This window comes from Ptychodera flava, chromosome 21 (genome assembly GCF_041260155.1).
Source record: "Ptychodera flava strain L36383 chromosome 21, AS_Pfla_20210202, whole genome shotgun sequence".
NCBI lineage: Eukaryota > Metazoa > Hemichordata > Enteropneusta > Ptychoderidae > Ptychodera > Ptychodera flava.
In genome coordinates, this window is record NC_091948.1 from 16,450,566 (window position 1) to 16,474,345 (window position 23,780).

At 36.5% G+C, this 23,780-nt stretch overlaps 1 protein-coding gene across 1 annotated transcript in view; it reads left to right on the forward strand.

Moving 5' to 3' along the window:
- The window catches only part of LOC139121559 (importin-11-like), a 33,920-nt gene that overhangs the window by 254 nt on the left and 9,886 nt on the right, over positions 1-23,780 (forward strand). Inside the window, exons 2-19 of the mRNA XM_070686566.1 lie at positions 3,163-3,319; positions 4,124-4,224; positions 4,712-4,988; positions 5,689-5,818; positions 6,174-6,232; positions 7,458-7,506; positions 7,798-7,868; positions 8,538-8,765; positions 9,667-9,750; positions 18,056-18,133; positions 18,535-18,625; positions 18,839-18,886; positions 19,177-19,282; positions 19,844-20,007; positions 20,307-20,347; positions 20,551-20,616; positions 21,748-21,912; positions 22,927-23,042. Coding sequence (XP_070542667.1) covers positions 3,182-3,319; positions 4,124-4,224; positions 4,712-4,988; positions 5,689-5,818; positions 6,174-6,232; positions 7,458-7,506; positions 7,798-7,868; positions 8,538-8,765; positions 9,667-9,750; positions 18,056-18,133; positions 18,535-18,625; positions 18,839-18,886; positions 19,177-19,282; positions 19,844-20,007; positions 20,307-20,347; positions 20,551-20,616; positions 21,748-21,912; positions 22,927-23,042 — 2,012 coding nt within the window. The 5' untranslated portion in view covers positions 3,163-3,181. The remainder of the gene's footprint in view (positions 1-3,162; positions 3,320-4,123; positions 4,225-4,711; positions 4,989-5,688; positions 5,819-6,173; positions 6,233-7,457; positions 7,507-7,797; positions 7,869-8,537; positions 8,766-9,666; positions 9,751-18,055; positions 18,134-18,534; positions 18,626-18,838; positions 18,887-19,176; positions 19,283-19,843; positions 20,008-20,306; positions 20,348-20,550; positions 20,617-21,747; positions 21,913-22,926; positions 23,043-23,780) is intronic.

Genomic DNA, 23,780 nt, shown 5'->3' on the forward strand with positions numbered 1-23,780 from the left:
ATTGAATGTGCTAACCAGCATGGACATGTCATGAATGTAATAGCGGTGAGGAAGGAGAAGCACACAAAACAAAACATAATTACAACGAACAGTGTAGTGGGTTGTATTATCTTTGCAATTCTTGAACGGTATGAAACGCACAGCAGCCGTGTCTGTGTAACCCTTATCCGTGTTGCCCATACGTTTTTCGCTAACATAAAGATGCGCTCTCAATGACAAGTCGGCGAAATCTAGTGAATAAAGGTTCGATGCTTTTACCTTGTCCATCGCATCACCCATATTTTTCGGAGCAGAGTTCCGTTATTTTGGTTACCCGGTACGTTTCTTGTGGTTTATGCATGACGAGGTAGTGAACGGGTCGAAACTCCAAAGTCGCCATTGACAAAAAAAATGGTCAGTGAGTGAAAACATTTTACACATTCCTTTGCCGTGTCTTTGAAGTCTTTGCAAACGGGTCCTACTAATTAATGCCCGTCACTGCCCGTCATTACATTAACCTTCCGATTACTGTAATCAGTCGATATCTCAATACCAAAGACCACTACTCTTTTTAAAAACAAACAAAATAATATTCCCAGATCTCAAAAACGTTGATTTTCGAACGAGTAGCAACGCTAATCGTGTGATCGTACGTGCATCACCACTGGCCATCCTCATACTGCCGGTCGATGTCCGACCACTGCCCGTCACTGCCTGTCAGGAAATTACCTTCAAATTGCTGTAATCAGTTGATATCTCATATCAAAATCATAACTCACTATAGAACCAAACAAAATTGTCGTCCCAGATCCCAAAAACGTTGATTGGCGAACGAGTGGCAATGCTGATTGTATTCAGTGTCCGAACACTGTCCATCACTGCCCGTCGGAACTTAGCACTCCAATTATATATAGTTCTGATGCAGAGCCTCGGGCATTTGGAGTAAAATAGACTCTTATTTTGTAGCTTTTTATAAATATTGGTGGTCTTTGGTCTTGAGATAGGGACTGATTACAGTTACTAATTGGAAAGTAAATTTCCTTTCAGGCAGTTGACAGGCAGTAATTAGTAGGACTGCTTGCAAACTGGCTATGTAGCTAAGGCAGTGGGGCTGATAAAATTAGCTGTTGCATGTCTTAGCATCTATCACAATTGTTACACAACAGTTGTATGTCTTCATTCTTCTGTTCAACACAAGAGGACATTACAGATAGTTGATCTGTTTGTTATCAATTGGACTTTTGTGCAGTGGCTTTGTTGTGTTTATGATATCTCCAAAAATATGAGGAATTAAGTCACAAATAACTGCAGATTACCAGTCATGAAGAGACAATCTGTCTTACCAGATGGAACTTGTTCATGATCACAGTTTGGTCTGAAAATTCATCAAAAATTGAGTATTGTTTCAGCAAAGTTGATCTTCGTAATGGTAAATGTTTGTAGTAAAAATTATTCAAACAACCCATAGTATTAAACATGCAGCAAAACATTGGAACTGAGCAAGTGTTGTTTGTTTTATGAGTCTTTGTCCAAAAAAGACAAAAGTGAAGTCTGTAAATGTTACCAGGCTGTCAAACTCATCTTACTGGTGTTCCTGTATCATAGTACTAAAGCAATTACACAAAAAAATGTGGAAAGGTCTCCAAGTTGGCCAACTTAACCACTTATACGTGTTCTGTAATGTCAGCAATATACTGTGTACAAACTAAACTAGTTGATGACTTGGGAATCAGTCGTGCATCGTTGTGACAAAACTAGAGCTGTCTTCCTGATTTACATGTATGGTATTGTTAGGTGCTTCGGTGGGCAGTATTTGCTTTCACTATCCTAAGAAATTGTTAGATCAAGTAGCTTACCCTTGTTCAATGGACAACAGCTTAAATTTTGATGATAATCGTACTATTTTTGTTGTATGAAACTATATTTTCTTGTCCATGTGCTAAAGGTATGTGGAATTCCTAGTACATGTACTAGTATTAGCCTTGGCAACATGATGCCATGTGTACACAACCTCATATTATTGTCCAGGTGAAAATTTACTGGTGAACAATGACTAGGGGTTGAAATAAAACTTTTAAACAAGGTAGTCCAAGTGGACTACCATTTCTGAAAATTAGTAGTCCCAAGAAGACATCTGGTAGTCTGCATTTACCTCATTACAAAGTGCACTGGTTTATGGCTCTCATTTGCGCTGTATACACATACAAGACTTTTAGCTGTTTGAAATCAGTCAACGTCTGTGATTGGTTGTATGTGCTTCTGATTCTATTTCTGATTGATTTCTGTAAAATCCCCATGGAATTCTTTTCAAATCTGTGTCATGAAACTTTAATTTTCCCATATTACCATTGTATAACTTTTTATCTCATTCGCTTTTCTCTATGTTCTGACAAAGGCAATCTATGAATTGCTGAAATGTTGGTTGAGGACACTCAACAATGTTTTTCACAATACATCCTGCAAAACACATGAGATTTGTTGTGTGCATCATTATGTACTTAGTTTTCATATGCATGATAGACATTTGATGATTTGTTTTGAGTGAATTTTAGGGTCCTTTTCTCCACTGTCAGTCAAATATCATCTTTTGATAACTCTTATCTGATTGATTCAAAATTTTGTGTGCTGATTCTGAGGAATTTTTCATGCAGGTTAGTTTTGATTGCCATGCTGTTGTGTTAGAAAGTACTTTATTATCTTAAGGTGTACAAGCAGTTTTAATTAATGATGTTTGCAAAGTAGACAATGAGACCCACTCTCATCGATTTGTCTAGTTTAGCTTCTAGCTTTCGTAGACTAGTGTGTAAACCTGCTTTGTACTTTTTCTGTGTTTTTATTGTCTTATCCTTTTTTGTGAACATTGTTGCTTATTTTGTCCTCGTATTTATTTTAGCAAATCTATATGCTAGTAGTAGTCAAGTATGCTCAACATCCATGCCATTGTAATAAAACCACATCACTACCGATACATCATCTTAGGTATTGATATTCACCAAATTAAGTGAATTCTCATCACGATTTGTCTGCAAGGGTATCAATAAAATTGTTTGGTTTTTCCCTCACGGCTAAAACAGAGTTTGAACAAATTTCGTACTCATCAATGGGTATTTGAATATGTCATTCTGGGACATAGTGATGGACACGTGTGTGACGCTACATGTTCTGTGGAATCTTATTTGACAGTGAATGGTAGATCTAGAGAATGGATTTCGAAACAGCAGGTCAGCTTGTATTGCAGACTTTAAACAGAGCTGCTAGCCAAGATGCATCAACTCTTAAACCTGCAGAACAACAGCTAAGACAGTGGGAAACGCAGCCGGGATTTTATTCAATACTTGTGGTAAGGGTACAAATGTAAAGTCAAATGAATATTTTGACAGTAGAGCTAATCGAATCATTCATTTACTAAAAAGATTTGATGCCAAAAAAGCAGAAAGGCTTCTAATATTCCATCAGAATTCTTTGAACTTCTTTATCAGTGTCAGTGTTCTCCCCTGACCAATTATAGAGTCGTGGCCACCACTCTTTAATTTTTGGTAAACAATAGAAACTCATTACCATAACAATTATATTTCTTGTTATGCAAATTAGCCGCCACTCTACCAGAAAATCCTGGGGAGAATGCAAAGTGTTATGCATCATGAAGAGTTACAATTTGTTGTTCAAATGATCATGCTTCACTGTTTACAGAAGGTCATCATGTCATAAACTTTCCAATCAGGAATAGGTACTGCAGTCTTCATGATGATGCTCGGAAGAGGAGGTATCTAGAATTTTGTTGTTGTGTCAACACTGCAGCCAGCTCAGCTGTACTATATTTAAAGGTATACAGTCACCTGTAATCTAAATATGCCCATATATGGTCAAAGGGGCTTTCCTTGGTATTCAAAATGCCCAAGTGAGGGCGCTGTTTTTAAAAAGCAGCCACCAGCTTAAAATCTGTGATTGGTTAGATTTTCTTTTTCCATGGTAACTGGCAAAATTAGAACAGGTGATAGTATACCTTTAATGCAAACATTCTACAGTGTGACAGGATGTGTTGAACATTTGACAAATAATGCATGTATCATTTTTGTGTTTAATGTCTAATCGAAATAATCAGATCATCCTTTTGTGACACAAAGTCTTTGTTTGCATTTTTCAGGCAATATTTACAAACCATTCAATTGATATCAATGTCAGATGGTTGGCTGTATTGTATTTCAAAAATGGAGTGGATAGATATTGGAGGAAAACTGCACCAAAGTAAGTGTTTGTGTGTCTTGTTGACATTTTTATAATAATATATTCAAACTGAATTTATCGTAGTGAACTGAGTGGAGAACTAAAATATTGAAATCATTTATTCAAAGTCATCACACTATGAGGTTAATACAAAAAATGCCACTAAGAATGTTGGACTTATAAGTATTTACCTACTTGAGCCATCTTCTTTATGAGCCTTTGTGTTGTTTGTGTTAGATAAACTAGCTTCTGTTCTATTTGCACCGTGTGAGTATGCCAGACACCGTATCGGCAAGGTCAGGTGAAGTCAGCTGTATGAAAGAGGAATAATGACTTTTATAGTTGTATCATGGTGTGTGATTTTAAACAACGGCACTAAAGCCTTTGCACAAGCTCATAAAAATATAAACTCAGGAAGTAAAAAAGTTGCATATATTGTTTCACCATTGAAATCGATCAATCGACACTATAACAAACTCTTCTACTTTTTAAAATTTTCTTGACACAGTGCAATTCCAGAGGAAGAGAAAGACAACCTGAGAAAACAGCTGATTGGACGCTTTGATGAACCATTTAATCAAGTAGCTACACAACTTGCTGTTGTTGTCGCAAAGATTTCACGTCTAGACTGTCCAAGATTTTGGCCTGATCTTATTCCAACTCTACTAGAGGCAGTGAAGCAGCCTGAGCAGCTCTACCAACAGAGGGCGCTGTTGACCCTCCATCATGTGACCAAGTCGCTAGCGTCCAAAAGACTAGCAAATGATAGAAAGTTATTTCAAGAGGTAAGCAAACATATAAAGAAGATCTTAGATTATCAGCTGTTCTCATCACAATATTCCAGAGTGCTGCATTTTCTTATAGTTGACTACAGGTAGATAAAATTGAAAAGGGCATTGTCTTTGAGGTTAATGGTAGCTATTCTCACCTGGCGCTTGTGAAAGCAAATATGGTACAAAACATTTCTTGGAAGAAAACCTCTTGTCCCACTCAGCATATCATGTCAACATACATGTATTCATTTTGTCATTGTAGCTTGCTTTGATATTATGGAACTTGAGTGAAATTTTAGAGTGATAGCTGTCAATACAATTATAATTACCATCACAATTATTATGAAAATTCTTTATAAACGAACTGCACATGCATCAATTTCAAAGTGTGCTGTACATGACATAGAAAGAAGAAATAAAAAAGACAACAGCAAAGCACTAGTGTGATATGTAACAGTGGAAATTAAAAATTGAATATCAGGGAAGGTCCACTGAAGAATTTACCATTGTGAAATATTTCAGGGATAATATCTGTTTAGCATTGCTTATTCTGAGACAAAATCTTTACAGCTGTCTTTTATTTTCAAATATGAATGTTATAGCCTACCATATTCAATGTCATAAAAACAAGCCATTTTCAGCCTATCCTGTAGAGGGCCAGACATTAAGAATTACAGTAATATTAACTCTTTGTAATTATTGTTCATTACAGCTAACCAACGGCATATTCAGTTTTGTTCTGAGGTTGTGGAATGAACACACAGATACATTTCTCAAACAAATTTCTTGCCAAGATGCAAGCATGGCCAATTCTGCCGAGCTTAGTTTACTGGCTTTAAGAGGTATGTCAAATTTTGTTCTAGTTCTTGTTGTTCATATGTAAGTATTTTTCTGTAATTGTACATGTATTCTTGTTTAATGAAAGGATTTTGCATGTTATAGAGCCTGTACTTCCAACATGCAATTTGTCTTGTCTTTTTTTTTCCATTTTACCAACAGTTTTTAAGATAGTCATATTTCCAAGAGTTGATTCTGCAGCAGCTAATCAGAAAACAAATATTAAGCAAATATTTCTTACTCTGTTTAATCTTCAACTTCGTCATATATGTATATACTTGGGTGAAAATAGCTCAAAGTCAGGGAGTATTGTTTTGGTCGACCTTGTCTTTGATAGTTGTGTGATATCTCTTCTTGCAGTACTTCGTAAACTTCTAGTGCATGGATTCAACCAGCCACATGATTTCCCTGATGTAATGGTAAGTTCAAGGGCAGGATGATCTTACGAGTATTTTTTTTAACATTTGACTTATTTTAGTCCATGTGACAAGACACATTTCAGCTATTGTCTCTTCTCAAACAACCTTTTTGTCATTGTTGTCCCCAGAGCAATTAAAGCATTGTGGCCAGCACTCTTTAATTTTGGTAAAACAATAGAAATTTAATAACATAACAATTAATTATATTGTTATACAAATCAGCCGCTATGCTATCAGAAATTCCTTTGGAGAACACTGTTTGTTGATGGCTGTTGTTTCTAAACATGATTGATTGATTGTTGTGAATGATGAAAATCAAAGGAAAAAAGAAACTCAATGCATATAATATTTACTAAATTTATCAAAACAAGAGAGATTGTTAAAGGGGCTCCGTCCACCATTTGGGGAACAAAACTATGACATGTAGACCTGTCACCAGGAATGTCAATAAATGCATGTATCAAGACTAACACTGCCAGAAAATGGCAGATGATTCCAAAAATTATAGTTGAAAGAACCTATTAAATATCCTTGTTGTTCATCTTTAGTGGAATAACTTTATGGAAGATATGTTAACAAAAAAATTTGTGCGACTGGCAAAATCTGTGATTGACAAATGGCACTTTAGTTTACCTGACCTGAATGAATTTTGCCACCATTCTTGTTAACAAAATGTAAAAAACATTGGCAATCCATTGTTTACAAAATTATGCAAGGAAAATCAATGAATTACATAACAGATATTCAATAATTCATATGCTGTACAATGACAAAAATTGTTTTAGTTTGTTATGTACCCTGGAGGTAGGTGACAATTAGCCCTCCTGACATTGACAATGAGCAAATGGTCACCTTCTTTTAGGCACACAGTGGCTTGATTGATTATTGAGATAGCTAGCTAGCAAAGCTTGATAGAATAATGACAGTGGGCAACCAAGAAGAGTGCCAAGTCCAAACTTCCTTATTAAAACAATCACATTTTGAGGGGCTTCCATAGCTTTGTAAAGCAGCTGTACACACTAGGATTCTGTTTATTCATAAAACTTCTGTTTAGGCTAAGCATTCTGTAGTCTTGCCGGACCATGTTTCTTGTCAGTAGCCCATTTGAATTCATGTTGAATATGAATATGATATGCCATGACAGCTTATTAAGCAGTACATCAAAGATAGTAAAAAGATCACATTTTAACTATATAACAACATTGTCTGTCCTTTTTTTTTCCAGACGTTTATGAATCTCACATTTTTCAGGCTAAAAGAAATGTTAGCATGTAGTAAGTATTATGATGCTATTGTACATTTCATCATCATATCAGTTTCATATATATGGAAATGTCATTCAAAATCATACACATAATAAGGAGTCTACCCGGAAGGATCCATTTGCATATTGTTCAATTGCATGAACCCATATTATGATGTGTATTGTACTTTCTGTTCTATCATAAATATAATTTTTTGTATGCATGGAAAGTCTTTTATCAATTAAGACTGGGGTTACCATATTGTTCCAATATTTTACGATTAAAATACAGCAACATAATAAGTTTTCTTTGCTTTTTCAGGAGCTAACTTTCCAGCAGGAAACCAATGTAAAGAATTAGTAGATAAAACAATAATTGTACTTACAAAAGTGGTGAGTTAAACCTTACTTGGTTTTCAGTTTTCCTTTTTACATTGCAGTTACAGTTTTTAGCTCTCATTTACATTATGTATATATTTACCAAAGAGAGCTCTTTCTTCAGTTTGCAGCATATTTATGTATGTAGGTCATATTCTACATCAAAACCTTTAAAATTGCAGCACCTACCACCTTAGCTTTTGTTGTACAGCTGCACCCAGGGTTGGAGGTGTAAATTTGTTCAAATGAACATTTTAGCGTTAAAAATATGTAAATGTAGGTAAAAAAAAGCAAAAGTCCGCAAATTGCTGAAATTCTATAACCCCATACCAGATTAGGTTGAAAATTAGCATTTAGGTTCCTTTGGGGTGACTCAGTAAAATTTGTTCAAATTTAGGTGAAATTTGCACTCAATTTTATCAAAGGCTGATCTTGATCTCAGAGCTGTACTGAGTTGGAATGGGAAGTTCTTAAAGGTATACTGTCACCTGTTCCAATTTTGCCACAGTTACCATGGAAAGAAAATCTAACCAATCAAAGATTTTAAGCGGGTGGCTGCTTTTTAAAAACAGCACCCTCACATGGGTATTTTGAATACCAAGGAACGCCCCCTTGACCATATTATTTAGATTATTTAGATTACAGGTGACTGTATACCTTTAATGTATTACTTTATCTTTTCAGCTTTTGGATTGTCAACACACCTATCCAATGTTTTTTATTGGTTTTATCAAACAATCCTTGGAGTTTGCCACCACTTACACATTTACAGAAGCCAGTCAACAAATTTCCTTCGAAAGATTTACTGTTAATTGCATGAATCTGATCAAGTCCATCATCAGATGTGACGCGTACAGACCAGCCAAGACTGTGGAGGAAACCAAAAATCCTCAGACACTTGCAGCTCATAAGGTGAGTCATTACATTAGCAGTTAATCCTGTTTGACCCTTTCAAACTTTCTGGAGTTCAAAATTATGGTTTTTGGTATGGCAGGGCGGTGGATTGAGTGATGGATGGATGGAATTCTATAGTGTGTTTGGTTAGGTTAGTTTGTTAGTGTTTGGTAGTTTGTGGATGAATAATGCAGTGTGCTGTTTTGGCCTTGGTTGTTGGGTGATGGTTGGATGCAAGTCTTTTGTGTATTGGGTTAGGTGGGAGTGTTGGTTGCCTGTCGACAGATTGTTGTGTTTGGTTTGAGTGTTAGTACCTCAGTGACAAATGGATAGAACTCTGTACAGTTTCAGTATGGCCCTGGTTGTTGATATTTCACTGTCAATGTCAAGGGTGAACAAACCCATTCAATTTATGGTGACCAACGGACAAGTATCAATTTATTTTAGGCGAGGTTCCCCAGCCTACACTATCATCCCTGTTCACTGTTTTATGTGAACATTTCTCAGACTGCTCCGTGTCTGAAGGCATCATGCAACATGCAGTTAAGACAGTATCATCTAGCATTACATCTTAGTGTATGTGTGTGTGTGTGTGTGTGTGTGTGTGTGTGTGTGTGTGTGATAACTGTGTTCCATGGTACAAATGATAGTTTTCTACCCTCTTGATGGTATGATAATATACTGCCATACTATAAAACCAACAAAATCCAGCCAATATTATCGTCTGTAATACAGTAAATTTCTCAGCATTGGACCATGTCATCTACAGTGACATGCAAGATCAATTTGTTCATGAATTATGTCATCATGTCTTTATAATGACATGGTCTTGGTGCGTCTTACTTGCCCGGTTATCAGTTTGTCCATAATCGGTATGATGTCATCGTAATAACACAGTCTTTGAATGTTTTACCTTTAGATCAAAACTGAATTTTTCACCTGTGCCACTTTACACGAGATCTGTAAACGACTGATATCGCATTATTTTTTACTGACTGAAGAGGTAAGTATTTCTTGCAAATGGTAAAAACATTAGTAGTACTCCATAGAGACTTGTCAGTGCTATTCTACAATAATCAGTGCTCTCTAAAACTTGAAGTAATCAGAGGTGATCGATTTACATAACAATGTATCATTGCCATATTTTCCATTATTTACCGTAATATATTCTTTGGTCCGCATTCGCTCATAAAAATAAAGGTGTGGCCCCTCCTCGTAGGGAACCACAGTATAAATACATGTACATGTATTTGCATAACTTCAGATCTTTATTAGTCCCCACGGACACCGTCCGGGAGGACTTATAGGTTTGGTCATGTCCGTGCGTGCGTGCGTGCGTGCGTGCGTCCGTGCAGATATCTCTGAGATGCCTGGAGCGATTTTATTCAAACTTGGTACAAGGATTACTTCATATGTCATACAGATGCACGTCAATTTGTTTTGTGATACGATCCAATATGGCCGCCAGGCGGCCATTTTATTACGATTTTTTCATGTACACAGCCATAACTCAGGCATGTTCCAACAGATTTTATTCAAAGTTGGTACAAGGACATTGACCTATGTCATACATATGCACGTCAATCTGTTTTGTGATACGATCCAATATGGCCGCCAGGCGGCCATTTTATTACGATGTTTTCATGTACAGAGCCATAACTCAGGCATATCTCAACCGTTTTTATTCAAAGTTGGTACAAGGACATTGACCATTGTCATAGATATGCACGTCAATTTGTTTTGTGATACGATCCAATATGGCCGCCAGGCGGCCATTTTATTACGATTTTTTCATGTACACAGCCATAACTCAGGCATGTTCCAACAGATTTTATTCAAAAGTGGTACAAGGACATTGACCAATGTCATAGATATGCACGTCAATTTGTTTTGTGATATGGTCCAATATGGCCGCCAGGCGGCCATTTTATTACGATTTTTTCATGTACAGAGCCATTACTCAGGCATGTTTCAATCGATTTTATTCAGAGTTGGTACAAGGACATTGACCAATGTCATAGATATGCACGTCAATTTGTTTTGTGATACAATCCAATATGGCCGCCAGGCGGCCATTTTATTACGATTTTTTCATGTACAGAGCCATTACCCAGGCACGTTTCAACCGATTTTATTCAAAGTTGTACAAGCTTATTGACAAATGTCATAGCTGTGCAAGGCAATCTGTTTTGTGATACAATCCAAATGGCCGCTGTGCGGCCATTTTATTACGATTTTTTAGCTCCCATAGCCATATGTATATATGGCAATGGAAGGTATTCTTATAGGCTAGGGAAATGTCTGTATGTATGTATGTCTGTATGTCTGTATGTCTGTGTGTCTGTATGTCTGTATGTCTGTATGTCTGTCCGTCAACATCAAAAACTCCAAAACCGCTGTACATTTCATCTTGATATTTGGTGTGTACATGGATGATGGGCTGTAGATGAGATTTTGTTCAAATGAAGTTGTCATTGCCAAAAATATGCAAATTAAGTGAAAAAATGTAAAAACAGTCAAATTGAAAAAACTCAATAACCACTGAGCAGATTACATGAAAAATTAGCATGTAAGTACTTTGGGCTGACATGAAATGATTGTGCACATCTTGGGTCAGTATCTTGGACTTGCTATTTTTCATGAATTTTTTGTAATTTTCTCCCAATTTTGGTCAAAAAATCTCCCGCTCTGAAACCACAAGTCCGATTGATTTGAAACTTGGTATGGAAGTGCATAGGAGTGACCTTACCCAATTTGGGCAAATCGTGGTGAAATTTGCATATTTTTAGTTTACACATCCATAGACTCCCATGTATAAGGCAGATCTCCATAGATTCCCATGTATAAGGCCACGAATAATAAACATTTAGTTTCTCATCGTATTCATATTGCAAAAAGGATGCAGTGACACAATTTTTAGTCCCGATGGATGAAGTCCAGTGAGCTTATAGATTGGGTCATGTCCGTCTGTTCGTCCATCCGTGAGTCCATCCGTTCACGCAGATATCTCTGATATTTTGACAAAATGTCATGTGACCTTGATGACCTTTGATCTCAAATATACATATTTGTCCATAACTCAGTAACCACAAGTGCTACCACCCTTCATATATGGTATGATGGGACAGCTTATGACGCCACATATTGTACCTCATTAATTATGCACATATCTAATTTTGAGCGAGCCGATAGAGCTAGAGGTCTGATTTTTGTTATATAGGGATAACTTAGCAAAACAATTTTTTTTGACAAAATGTCACGTGACCTCGGTGACCTTTGACCTCAAATATACATATTTGTCCATAACTCGGTAACCACAAGTGCTACACCCTTCATGTTTGGTATGATTGGACACCTTATGGCGCCACATACTGTACCTCAATAATTATGCGCATATCTCATTCTGAGCGAGCCAATAGAGCTGGATGTCTGATTTTTGGTATATAGGGATAACTATAGGAGAGAAATTTTTTGACCAAATGTCATGTGACCTCGATGACCTTTTACCTAAAATATATGTTTATGTCAATAAATAAGTAACCACAAGTGCTATGTCCTTTGTATTTAGTAGGATGGGAGACCTTATGACAACACACGCTTTACCTCATTAATTATGTACACATCTAATTCTGGGCAAGCGAATAGAGCTAGAGATCTGATTTTTTGGCATATAGGGATTAATTAGCAATATAATTTTTTTTTTCAAAATGTCATGCGACCTCGATGACCTTTGACCTTGATTATACATATATATGCATATTTCAGTAACCACAAGTTCTATACCCTCCAATTTTGATAGGATATTAGACCTTAAGATGTCACATCTTGTACCTCATTTATAATGCGCATATGTATTTCTTGGCTGGCCAATACTGCTAGAGGTCTGATCTTTTTTCCCGATTTAGAACCATAACTTAGACATGCCTCATGTGTTTCAAATTGGGAACAACGACATAGACCTATGTGCCCATAGATCTCAACATATACACTCCAGTGATACTTCTTAATGACCACATTTTCCTGCCCCATCAAGACTAATACTCCTATTACAAGTGGGGACTATGTCATTGTAAATGACTTGTTGAGTTAATGGTTGTATCACAGTATTCGATATATCTAATTCTGTATTTTTTCCATTTTATATTCTGAATAATTACATTAAACATATTTCACTGTCTCCAGTACATTTCATTTAAGTATTTTCACTTCATGCACTTTATCCCTTTCACACATGTTCAAATATCTGACCAGAGAACAAACACTAAATAGTCCAGGATGGGAGCTACAGTGTCATTGACGCTATTTTTCATGTACAGAGCCATAACTCCGGCATATCTCAACCGTTTTTATCACAACTGGAAGTTGTGATATAGAGGTGGTTTCAACCGGTGTTTGATGTCGTCCATTTCCGTAAATGACATAAAGTCAAAAACTGCTGAACAGACTCCATTGACATTTGATACCGATACATAGACTGGTTCCAAGATTCCAATTCCGAAAAATGGAGCCAAATGGAGCGGCGGTTAGATAGTTTTGGGAAATTTCTAACCCCCCTTTTTAACTAATTGATTTTAGGGGTCTTTCATATATGTAGTTTTGGAATGTACACCAATCCTGCATTGTGGACTGTTTTATGAGTTGTGGAACAGAAATTAGGTTTTGATGAATGTTAGAAATATGCAGGATGGCTGATTCGAAGTATAAGAGATTTCTATGCTCTTTTGGGTATCAAAAGCAATAGAAAAAAACATATTTCATAGTTTAGATTCTCACTTTTGAGATGACCCTAGGCATTTGTTATGTAAACATCCTTGAGTCAATATACAGACTTTGACATTCCTGAGATTAAGTATCCACGACCTCACATGTTACAGTCTTTCACTACCATGGTATGGCCCAAACCCATTGTTATCAATGGTGAGTGTGGACCTGTCTACAGGAAATTGGGGTGAACAGGTTAGACAATGCCGTTACAAGTTGTAGGTTAGTTATCAAGGTAGCACCAGCATAATAGAGTCCTGAGCATATCTGTCCATGTGTTCTCACAGGAAATTACAGGGGAAAAAAAATTATTTGAGAAGTTTCTCTCCTTTAAATAGAAGTATATTACAATTTAAACCTGTCATGGATGGATTGCTCTCAAATGATCTGAAACACAGTTATTGCCCATTAGCAACAAATCTATAGCAAGATTTATGTAAAGTTCATGAACTTACACAAGGTATGAGACAAAAGATGACCATGACTTTGCTACTTTTCAACATTTATTTCATTCAGATTTCCTCAGTTTAGTGTATAATTTTGTAATCTTAATTACTGTCAACTTAGCTTTACTAACTTATTCTGACCTCATTATTCTTACACTACAGTTATACCTTATAACCACAAAATTTCAAGAGATGCATAATATATGATTGTCACTTAACAAACAATTTACAAATATGTCTTCTGCTTTTTTCTCCATATACATATACATGTCCCTTTTCTCATAAAAATGGTCTTAAAATCGCAATGTGAAAAATAGTCTTTCAGCTATATGTTGCTCATTGACTTCGTGGTCTGTCTAATTAGTCCCCACGGACACTGTTGGGGGGGGGACTTATAGATTTGATCATGTCCGTGCGTGTGTGTGCGTGTGTGCGTCCATGTGTGCGTGCATGCGTCCGTCCGTCCGTTCACCCAGATATCTCAGACATGCCCTGGTCAATTTCTTTCAAACTTTGCACAAGGATAGTACCCTACCCCATACAGATGCACGTCGATTTGTTTCACAATGCGATCAAATTTGGCCATGTTAGAGGACTTTTTAGTTTACACCACCAAAGACTACCATGTATAAGTCAGCTGTCCATAGAATCCCATGTATACGGCCAAGTAAAATAAAAATTCAGTTTCTCATCGTATTCATATTGCAAAAAGGATTCAGTGACACAGTTTTTAGTCCCCACGGATGAAGTCCAGGGGCCTTATAGATTGGGTCATGTCCCTCCGTTCACGCAGATATATCAAATATTTTGACAAAATGTCACGTGACCTCGGTGACCTTTGACCTCAAATATTTGTCCATAACTCAGTAACCACAAGTGCTACACCCTTCATATATGGTATGATGGGACAGCTTATGACGCCACATATTGTACCTCATTAATTATGTGCATATCTAATTTTGAGCGAGCCAATAGAGCTAGAGGTCTGATTTTTGGTATATAGGAATGACTTAGCAATTCAATTTTTTTGACAAAATGTCACATGACCTCAGTGACATTTGACCTGCAATATACATATTTGTCCATAACTCCGTAACCATAAGTGCTACACCCTTCATATATGGTATGATGGGACACCGCATGACGCCACATATTGTACCTCATTAACCCTTAAAACGCCATGCCCGTATATATCCGTACACGCCCAACTCACGCTCAGCGCCATGCACGGATATATCCGTACACGGCCTGACGTTCGCTCAGGCAAAGTTTGGAACTTGATTTCCCGCGTTTAACAGGTCACCTGACAAATAAATCCATTCCTTACCCTTTGAACCCACTTCAGGTCCATATAAGGACTAAAATAATGACATCATCAGTTGTAGCCACGGCAATTTCCAGTAATTTGAGCGACCTTTCGAGGAAATCGGGTCGACTATTTTTACCGTGAATATCTAATCAGATCTGGTCGCTGACTTCGCCGAAGTGAGAGACATTCTGAACGCTTTTTCCTGCTGTACATCCTAAAGACGATCGTTTTGTGACAAGTTATTGGCCATTTCTTTATAGAAATGACATATTTTGGTATTTTTTTGAGAGAATCTCTGAGAAAATGAAGACTTTTTTTGATCGGCCGAACGTGATTTTGAAGTTGAACAGCGGCTTGAATGGCGTCAGCACGGAGCATCGCATTGACCAGCCTCTCTGAAAGCTCAAGTTTGAGTATGTCAGTTCGGTTTTCTAGGCCGAAAACACTAATGATGAAGAAATTTGAAAGGATTTTCACAAAATCTTAATTTAATATGTGATTTTGGTGCGATCAGGTCTGTTTATGTCAAGTAAACTTTGGTATCGCGGCATTCTTCACCGTGTATCGAGACGGCCAAGATGGCCGCCGATCACGGGTTTGTGTGTACAAACGTACAACACGGCACGTTCCGAACTGTTGATCTCGGTCATATTCCTACGTCTATAACATATTCTTTTGTCGAAATATACCCGATATGTAATTATGTATATCATATCTATTGGTTTCTGTTCATTTACTGGCGAATTATGTTGCGTGCTCGTCAAAATACGTGATCAAACTTTCGTATGTGTTCACATTGACTGTCATGATTTACGGAGACGTCGCGATCAAACGTCAGGGCCAGTACGGTTATCGAAAGCGTTCAGAGGCGAATGTCGTTCTTATTGTACCTCAAACTTATTTTATTTAGTTCTTGAATCGAATTTATTTTCTCAGAAGTTCAGGTAGTGCGTTTTTGTGGTGAAATTTTTCGTCGTTTGCCAATCACAGGGTAGCTAATTTCGTAGCTGAATACAGGCTCTGATTTGAATTGCCTTGTAAGATGGCAGCTTGTTCATGATATCAATCAAATTTAGTTGTTTGTGTTTACTTGCAATGCCAAAATCTTTCAAACATATCCTCTCTAACTATAATGGCAACATTCATTCCAAAACAACAATTGAATTATATCTGATAGCAATCAGAATCCAAATAAAAAAATAAAAACAAAGATTTTTCCTGGTTACATGGTTTCACCTTTTGATGCAGAAAGAAATACACAAACAAACAAACAAACAACAAACAAACAAATAAATAAATAACGACAAATGAATAAAAGATGTTGTTTACGAAATTCAATCATGTTGCTGATTAAAATTGTCTTGGGCTGTATTTCACTTGTGTTATATGCTTTTGTGTAGCTGTGTTGAAGGGTATGTGGTATTTGTATTATTGACAAATATCAACAACTGTTTGTTTGTTTATTATTTACATTTGATAAGTTCCGCTGCTGAAAATTTTCACCAAAATATGTGTCTTTTCATGACATTTAAAATGTGTAAAAGTTTGCAGGTTTTTGGATGATAAGATCTATTTTTAGAGTCTTTTATTCATTTTCAATACATTTTGAACCAAAAATGTGCATTTTAAGCCCATTTCCCACCCCCCATTTGCTAAACCAAACATGGAAAGACTTCTCGAAGCTTCTCCATTTCCTGATCTTTGAAATTCATAGTGGTTTGGCTGGGCTTCCAATCACAGGAAAAACACTGTACCTGTCTAAAAGAAGTGTAACATGTCAAGTTTATTGGTTCAAAAAGTTCTTGGCATGGGAGGCTATATTGCAATGAAAGTCTATGGCGTCTTAAGGGTTAATTATGAGTAGTTTCACAATGTGCCAGTTGTGATCAAGTGCCATTGGCGCTATTTTTATTCAAAGTTGGTACAAGGACATTGACCTATGTCATACATATGCACGTCAATCTGTTTTGTGATACGATCCAATATGGCCGCCAGGCGGCCATTTTATTACGATGTTTTCATGTACAGAGCCATTTCTCAGGCATATCCGCATGTTTCGACCAATTTTATTCAAAGTTGGTACAAGGACATCGACCAATGTCATAGCTATGCACATCAATTTGTTTTGTGATGCGATCCAATATGGCCACTGTGCGACCATTTTGTTACGATTTTTTCATGTCCTGAACCATAACTCAGACATGTATCAAGCGAATTCATTCAAAAGTATTTTTATCACAGACCTAATGAAGAGGACTCTATCCTCTCTGAGGACCTGTAATCAAAATACCCATTAACAAGTGGGGACTGTGTCATCAACGATGACTTGTTTTGGGAGTATTATCATTCGTAGGTGAAGCATCTCATCACAAACGGATGCAGCTTTTCAACACTGACCAATGAAATGGGTTTCAGTGATTCTGTTTCAACAAATATGTGTCTATCAGACAGTATTAACAACTTGTGTTGTCAGGGTCATGGTTGTTTACATGTTTATGTGTGTGTATGCACTGGCAAATTTTCATGATGGCAAGGTTTAAAAAGTATTTATCAGCAGGAGTTTTACTGATAAAAAGACAGAGAGCGGTATTAAATCCATCAAGCTGTTAATGAATCTTTAGAATTACTTTGAATGGAGTGTGTGAGAAATTCAAGTTATACTGATGTGTTTTAGATTATCAGCTCAGTGTTGTAATATCAATTTCTAAACAAATTGAATTAATCTTGTAATATTTTGTTATGTCATAGTTCAATATTGATAATCAGCTGTATTTTCTGTCTCTTTACATCAGGAATTACATATGTGGGAAGTTGATCCAGAGGGTTTCTGTGTTGATGAGGGAGGCGAATCTTTCAAATTTAGTCTAAGGGTAGGTATCTTTTATCCTTGCGTATTCTCAGCATAATTATTACTATGTTTTGGAAATAAAGTTTCAATTATGGTTGTTGAAATATTTAAATTACTCAGAGATATGAAATGTGAACATACCACAAGCCGCACTGTAGTACAAAGTAAAAATTTATTCTGTATGTCAGTTAATGTTTGAAATCCATATCAATAAAAGATACTTCAATCACGGGACATTTTTGTTTACAAGAAATTGTTAGCAGTATAAAAAGATAATGGAAAGTGAAATCTTCAAAGGTAATAAAAATGTGATTTGCAAGCAGAGACTATAATACATTATCCGTATAGCTGTAATCAGATCTTTGACTGATGTAGCAATGGTGTACATAGACGTATTTTAAATCATATCATTTGTGATTTCAGCCTTGCGTGGAGGTGTTGTTTCTGACCCTGTTTCATGAATACAGGGAAACACTGACGCCATTTTTAATTGAAATAATTCAGAGTACACAGGGTGAGTATGGAATCATTTTTTTGTCTTCTCACTTTGTCTTGTGTGTGAGTTTTCAAAACTTTGAGCATTGCATCTTCAAAGAGAGAAAGATATTTTAGAAAGTGACATCACATTGCCTGTTGCCTGTTGAACGTTGTCAAAAGGATTGTATAGTAAAAATAGTCTGCTAAGATTGTTGACTGAATGCATTGATTTATAATTTCTTTTGTATAGGTATGACAGATGTAGAAAATATGTCAGTATTGCTACAGAAAGATGCAGGTGAGTATGTAACTTCCCCCCTACTTTATCAATTTTGAAAAGTTCCAATCCAAAATCTGGATTTCCACCTGTTATCTGAAATGTTGTTTTAGAAGATGATGCAATATGATTCAAGGGATACTGGGAAACTGTGCAATACTCTGATGTCTGGCTTAAAGAAATGCATTGTAGAGACAATCACAGTACTGTAATTACATCCTAATGTGACCTTAGTTTCAACTTTTAAGATGATTATGGGACAAAACTATACAAATACGAAGTCACATTGTATGTGTCTATTACTTTCCCAGTGTACAATGTAGCTGGCCTTGCAGCGTATGAATTGTTTGATGACATCAACTTTGATCAGTGGCTCACATCACAACTATTAGCCGAGTTACAAAACAAACATCCAAGGTAGGTTGATTTGTTCTCCAAAGTATTACGGTTGTGTTGGAATCATAAATGAGCTGTTTTTACAATGCCTTTTTATTACAAAATTGACAACCTTGCCGAGCCAACAATATTGTCATTCGAATAACATCAACTTTGACATCAGGAAGATCATGGGTCAGTGGTTAGGTACAAGACTCCTTATTGCAGGATGGTGAGTTCAAACCTGGGAAGTCCAGAGTAAGAGACTCACCATTGAAGGATTGGAGTATGAGATTCAATCATGGTGTTGTGCCCTATATAGCATGGATCTGTACTGCTCATTGCGTGGATCGGTAATGGGTAGTGATTACCTCATCCTGTCATTTAGAGTTTTACGTATTAGTTGATAAAGAAAAGATAATCATATTTTTAAAAATCCTGTGAACCAAATGAATTTGTAAAGTTTTCAGCACTTTACAGAACTAGGCCTTTTCTGCTGGTGTGTTAAAACCCAGTGTGACTGGGCTGGGGACCGGGGTTACAATCAAAGTTGCGTTGATGTGAGGAAGTCAATATTTATCTCAAATCTCAACTCTTTTTCAGGTTCAAACTCATCAGAAGGCGAGTGGTGTGGTTGATAGGCCAGTGGGTAGGTGTCAAACTATCAACCGATCTCAGACCAACTGTCTATGAAGCCTTATTGCCATTGCTAGCAGACACTGAAGATACTGTTGTCAGAATCACTGCAGCACAAACACTGAAGATATATATCCTTTTCCAAACATCTTTTTACAGTCTTTCCAGATGCATATAGTTAAAATGGAAGTGAAAAAAGTACAGAGAATTAATTTATAATGATTATCTTGGAGTGAAAGAAGACCATTAGTTAATCTGATAATTTTCACAAATGTTATATTTCATTTCTGTAAAATAATGCACCAGATGTTGTACTGTTTAAGACATGAAATGCACATCAATAATATCCTTTTGTTTTACTCAGAGCCAATCACTTGTTTTGTTGTAATGTCTCTGTTTACAATTCTGTCTTCCTTAATGCTGTCTCCACGTGTTGATGATTTTGAGTTCAAGACCGTGCAGTTCATGCCAGTAAGTGCATATATTTGCTCTCGTAGATTTTCTTTTTATTTTGAAGAAGCAGTATTATGAAAAAAAGGATTAAAAAGTTGCATCTGTTCACATTTCCTATGAATAATGACCATCAACATTATTGTGTGAGAAAGTTTTGTCTATGTGACATTGTGAATGCAACATAGGTTTATCATGTACTGTGTGTATCTTGTTACTTTCAGTACCTGGAATCGAGTTTTGAACTCTTGTTTCAACTTCTTCAGCAAGTATCTGAGTGTGATACAAAGGTGAGTGGAAATCGTAGGTTTCAATGGTTGTCGTCGGTTTCAAGTAGCTTTGTTATTTAGTGAGTTTGCTACATTGTATTTTGATGCTAACAGTCAATAGTTGACCCTAAAATTACCAATGGAATGCTAAATTGAGGAAAAAAGGATGCCGTGAAGATGCAAACCTCAGAATCAGACATCTCATGATTGTTTCCATTTTTTGAGCAGCTGCACCTGCTAGCATCTAGTTTTGTCAGAGTACATGCTATTATGTAGTATTAGTGGATAGTTATTGGTAAGACATGAATTTATCAACAGAAAAGTCTTTCTTATTGGTAGATTTCGGCAGTATCATGATATTTTAGCTCTGCTGTCAGCGACAGGGAGCTTATCAGATAGGCTGACTGTCTGTTGTCCATCTATCCATCAACAATTGACATATAGAAATCTCTGTGTCTGATCATTTTGAACTTACTAGATGTCCCGGTTCCTAGGTACAATCTTATTCAGATTTGTTCAAAAGTTTGAAAAAATATGCAATATTGTATTTTCAGGCAACTCTTTGCTGTGTTAGGTAAAGAAATCTTCTCAGAATCCATTGTCCCATTGCTTTTAAATTTGATGTACAGGTTCCAAGGGATGATGTATATCAGCTTTGCTCAATTTTTTAATGGAATATGCAATATTGTATTTTTGGGGTGCAAACACAGCTGATGGAGTTGGAAATTATCACTGAAAATCATCGTCATATCATATCAATGACTCAGTCATACATTCAGTAAATTAGTCATTACCTTCCGTATCAGTCAGCTTTTAATATGTTACTCACATTCATCACAATTAAATGTTTGCTATGTTATTTTACATTAATATCACAGCAGAGCTCTATTGGCAGCTAGGTCACTTGTCAAGACTAAGTGTGAAAACCTGTAGAATGACTGTGGAATACAAGTAACATACCAACCTTGAATATTGTCTTCATGAACAAAAATTGACATGATTGAGTTTTACATAATTAATTATCATATTAATTCATTTTAAAGTATAACTGAACCAGTAACAAGGAAACAGACATGACCACAGGTACATTTAATGACCTTTGACCCAGCTTCTTAATCTTCACTCAAAATTTTCATATATTTTTTCTTACAGATGCAAGCATTGCATGTTATGTCCTTTGTGATTGAGAGAGTTGAGAGACAGATTCGTCCATATGTGTCTTCCTTGATCCAATATTTACCGTTACTGTGGGAGGAATCTGCCGACTACAATATGTTAAGATGTGCAATTCTCACAACACTTATACACTTGGTTATGGTAAGATCTCTTGAAAAATTTTATTTGTATTTTGTACTCTAATTTTTGATGCACAGACAGTGTGCTGGTCATGCAAGCATACGCCAGGTGATTACTCCACTTGTTTTTGGAAAAAGTTTCAGCAAGATCACATGTTTAGTAAGGTGTGTCTACCAAGTCAATTTGACGCATCACTGACTGAAGTTTCCACTTCTTAACATTTGACTTATCACACATAGAAGTATGGGGCTGATTCATAGATATGTCAAGAAATTCCATGATCGACTCGGCCATTGATTTTAATGACAATATCATAGATATTGTAGACTAAGCTTCACCATATTGACTCAGGCATTGATTTTAATGACAGTATCATAGATATTGTAGACTAACCTTCACCATTCCTATCAATCAATAAAAAGACAAGTTGAATTCAGTTATCAGGACTTGGTGGTCGGTGCTTCCAGTGTTTGGTCTTCAGTTCCTTTGTTTTTGTACATGTAAACTATCGTTAAACTTAATTGTTTTGCACATATAGACTGTGTTCAACCCACATAAAATAATCACATTAAAATACAGTTGTCAGTGGCTGAACCCTTATCCAGCCAGTCCTATCACTTCCCAATCTGCCAAATTAGTTGGTAGAAAACCTAGAGTATTTTCACCCACTCGGCATAACATGTTGAAGTGGACTATGTCAGTAAAAATCATGTTTCATAGCACAGTGTCTATGTTTACAAGGGTCTTCCAATCTTCAAATCTTTTGCTAAAATGCAACATATCGGATACTTGTATTATGCACAACTGGTTTCAACTTATTTGACCTTATGGTGGAATATGAACCTGGCAGGATAAGGGCTAAAGACATTGTAATTAGCTAGGACAGTTACCATGACAATGAAGATGACACCCTATGTCTCTGTAATACCATTATTTTCTAATCTTCTGCAATTGAAGATGAGAACACTGCAATTGAAGATGAGAACACACTATGTCTCTGTAATACTATGATTTTCTCATCAATCTTGACTACAGGGATTAGGATCCGACAGTGTTTCCCTCTACTCGTTTCTGTTACCAGTAATAAAATTTAGCACTGATGTCACTCAACCACCTCATGTCTACCTCCTTGAAGATGGTATCGATCTATGGTAAGTTACAAATACGTTTTCAGCTCTCATTTGACTACAGGAAGCTGTACATGTACATCATTGGTCATGTCTTCAGTTCACAACAAATCATTGTCTAAACGTCTACCAAAATAGAACACAGCAAAAGGCAAATATTTCAAATCTCATTGATGCTTCATATATTGCACTATCTAGGTTTTCAACAGCGCACAAGATTTTGTAATTCCCCACCTGCTGTACCTAGTTCGCCCCGTGGAAGATGTTCCAGGGGTGACAGTCACTCCTTTTACTGCTCATTATGATAATATTAAGTCAAGCTCTCTAATTTGCATATGGACAAGATTCCAATTAGCCAATACAGATGAGAGGGCTCCTCCGTATTTACTGTTTTAAATGCATGCATGTTCTGTTGAATAACGATATACCCTAGGGCTGTATGTTTACTGGTTGGAACTTTACTGCCATAGGAAACCTCTGAGGGTGCATGTGCATGACAAAAAACCTACATACATGTACATGTGGTTTGTTTGGCCACTGCATGTCTGTATGTTAATGGAAGGCAATCAGGTTCATCACTTCGTATTTTGCCTATGAACAGAGAGGCACAGCCAAGTACATTTTGAGGTGTAAAGTTTACTTGAAGCCATTATTGGCCAGGAGGGAGTACATTATTATTGCTATTATAGTATTATTTTATAGTTTTGGCAATGCCAGGGAATTTGTAGAGGTAGAAAACACCCTGGGTCACAATACTAGATA